Source organism: Cantharellus anzutake (assembly GCF_015039405.1).
Source record: "Cantharellus anzutake strain C23 chromosome Unknown EI90scaffold_169, whole genome shotgun sequence".
NCBI lineage: Eukaryota > Fungi > Basidiomycota > Agaricomycetes > Cantharellales > Hydnaceae > Cantharellus > Cantharellus anzutake.
Window position 1 is genome coordinate 30145 of NW_024067119.1, and position 2004 is coordinate 32148.

General features: G+C 47.4%; 1 protein-coding gene across 1 annotated transcript; it reads left to right on the forward strand.

The window, feature by feature from the left end:
- Positions 1-403: 403 nt before the first annotated feature.
- EI90DRAFT_3294514 (uncharacterized protein) lies at positions 404-1776 on the forward strand. Its single transcript, XM_039067433.1, has 3 exons — positions 404-566; positions 628-758; positions 818-1776. The coding sequence occupies exons 1-3, from the start codon at positions 456-458 to the stop codon at positions 1731-1733; spliced, it is 1158 nt and encodes a 385-aa protein (XP_038908274.1). The 5' UTR covers positions 404-455; the 3' UTR covers positions 1734-1776.
- The last annotated feature ends 228 nt before the right edge of the window (positions 1777-2004 follow it).

Below are 2004 nucleotides of genomic sequence, written 5' to 3' on the forward strand. Positions count from 1 at the left end.
GCTGTACGCCAACAAGTAGCCACCTGCAATCGGAGCGGGGTTGCCCAGCTTTCCCGATCTTGGACAACGGAAATTAAAGCATCACCTTGCTTTTTCTGTGCATCACGTTGGGCAATTATGCTGTGCATTTGGGTCGATCTCTTAAGTCGCTGCAGCGAATTGCATATGCCACGTGTAAACCTATACCATCTTTGCACCGGTTTCCATCCTTAATAGCTGTGAAGCTGAAGCAGAATCTCGTTGTGCTTCATTGATGGAAGTGCTGGGTCGGTTTGCATAGTCGCTCTATCTGTATTTGGTACCAGTGCAAACTCCCGCGTATGGTAAGATCGGGGAATTGAAGCCTATACAATCGGACACAGAACATTTGGTTCAGCCCCTTATAAATGGTCTTTCGCTTCCATTCGCTGCACCAACTAGGACCTCCCCTCACGATCCGACCAAACTTATCACGAATGTCTTGCGACTGTGGACTTCCAAGTTTACCGACCAACAGACTTGATCACAATTCCACATCGTTACCCCGCGGCTCACAAACTTTTCTTGTGGAGGGCCGCCGATTCATGGTAAGTCCCCAATGATGTGCTGAGCGCTCTGTGTGTTTCTCATCATATGCGGCCTTCTTAGATTCCGAAAGCTCTAGTGGCTCAAAATGGCGATATTATTCTCGAAATCGGTGCAGCTGGAGGACCTGAAGAGGCCATCACGTTGGATGATCATTCCGGAGCCTTTGAGGATTTTGTGGATGTTCTGATGAAGTTTGTTGTTTTTATCTAACATCCACCGGTATCGCATTGCTGAGCTTCTTTTATCCAAGTCCTCTCAGATCTTGCCTGCTACAGCCTTCTCCCCCGTTGGGGAAAATCCTGAACGTTCTTCAAATCTCACACAAGTACGGTTGCGAAGTCGTCGAGGATACTGCACGGTCCCTGGCAGTTCGGATGACTACCAAAGAGGAGATAAAATCGCACATCGGACCCTTCCTACCAGCAGTGAATGTTTACCGCATCGGAGTGAAGGTCTTCGAACCATCAATCTACCGAAACGCATGGGAATTGATTCTTGAATCATTCCGGGAGCACAGAATGACGGCGCGCGATCTCATTAACGAGGGTCGTCACTCCGGCTTGGATGAATTATTGGCATCTGCTCTCTATGAGGTAATGATTTTGGGACGAGAGAGGTGGGACAGAGAAGGTCTAAGCTCTAAAGCACGCCAGGCTCTCACAAGGGCCATGTTAAGCTGCACCGAAGATTGGGACGCTTTTGTGCTCCGATTAGCTTCAGGAAATCTCGAAGACCCCCGCCAACAGTTACGATGGCGAGATCGGACTTCGGCGTCCTTTATACACCCAACACCCGGAAATGAACCCATTACTCAGACTTCATCCCGTTGCAGCAGCCACAACCGCCGTCCATATAGAACCGACCTCGCGAGAATTTCCCAAATCCATGCGTTCTACAAAGTTCCTACCTATGATATCATTGGAAGGTTATCAAGGATCACGGACGAGGATTCGAATGTCCCGTTTGCGCGTTGTTCAGAACATTGTTCATCACATAACTGCCAGTCTCGCCACTGTTCGGATTGCTGGAAGACTGTTGTATTTCACGCGTACGAAACAAAAGCTTTCATAGAGTCGCATCTGCCATTCTGCTTTTTTGAGGAACAACACCAGAGGCCCGGTTTGGAGATGGACGGACCGGACACAATGGACGATCCTGATCTGTAATACCCATGTGCTCGTCTATACTGTGCCATTAGAGTAATATAACAGACGTTTTACCATAGAGTGCACCATGCATGACAAATATGGGGGTGGGCAACGTAGGTTGGTTCCGTGTTCCGCTTATGTAATCACATGGAGCAGCAAAGTGTACCAAAAATGTCTCGTGTACTTTCTCACCACACACAACAAATAAAGAGAATCATCATTAGTAAACATTAATCAGATTGACCTAAAATAAAAATCATTCAGAGGAATTTTTGAGAAAGTCAAAAAT

Coding starts and splice junctions, on each gene's coding strand:
- EI90DRAFT_3294514 (XM_039067433.1), top strand. CDS start 456: ATGTCTTGCGACTGTGGACTTCCAAGTTTACCGACCAACAGACTTGAT. Junction 567..627: donor TGGAGGGCCGCCGATTCATG/GTAAGTCCCCAA, acceptor CGGCCTTCTTAG/ATTCCGAAAGCTCTAGTGGC. Junction 759..817: donor TTTGTGGATGTTCTGATGAA/GTTTGTTGTTTT, acceptor CTTTTATCCAAG/TCCTCTCAGATCTTGCCTGC.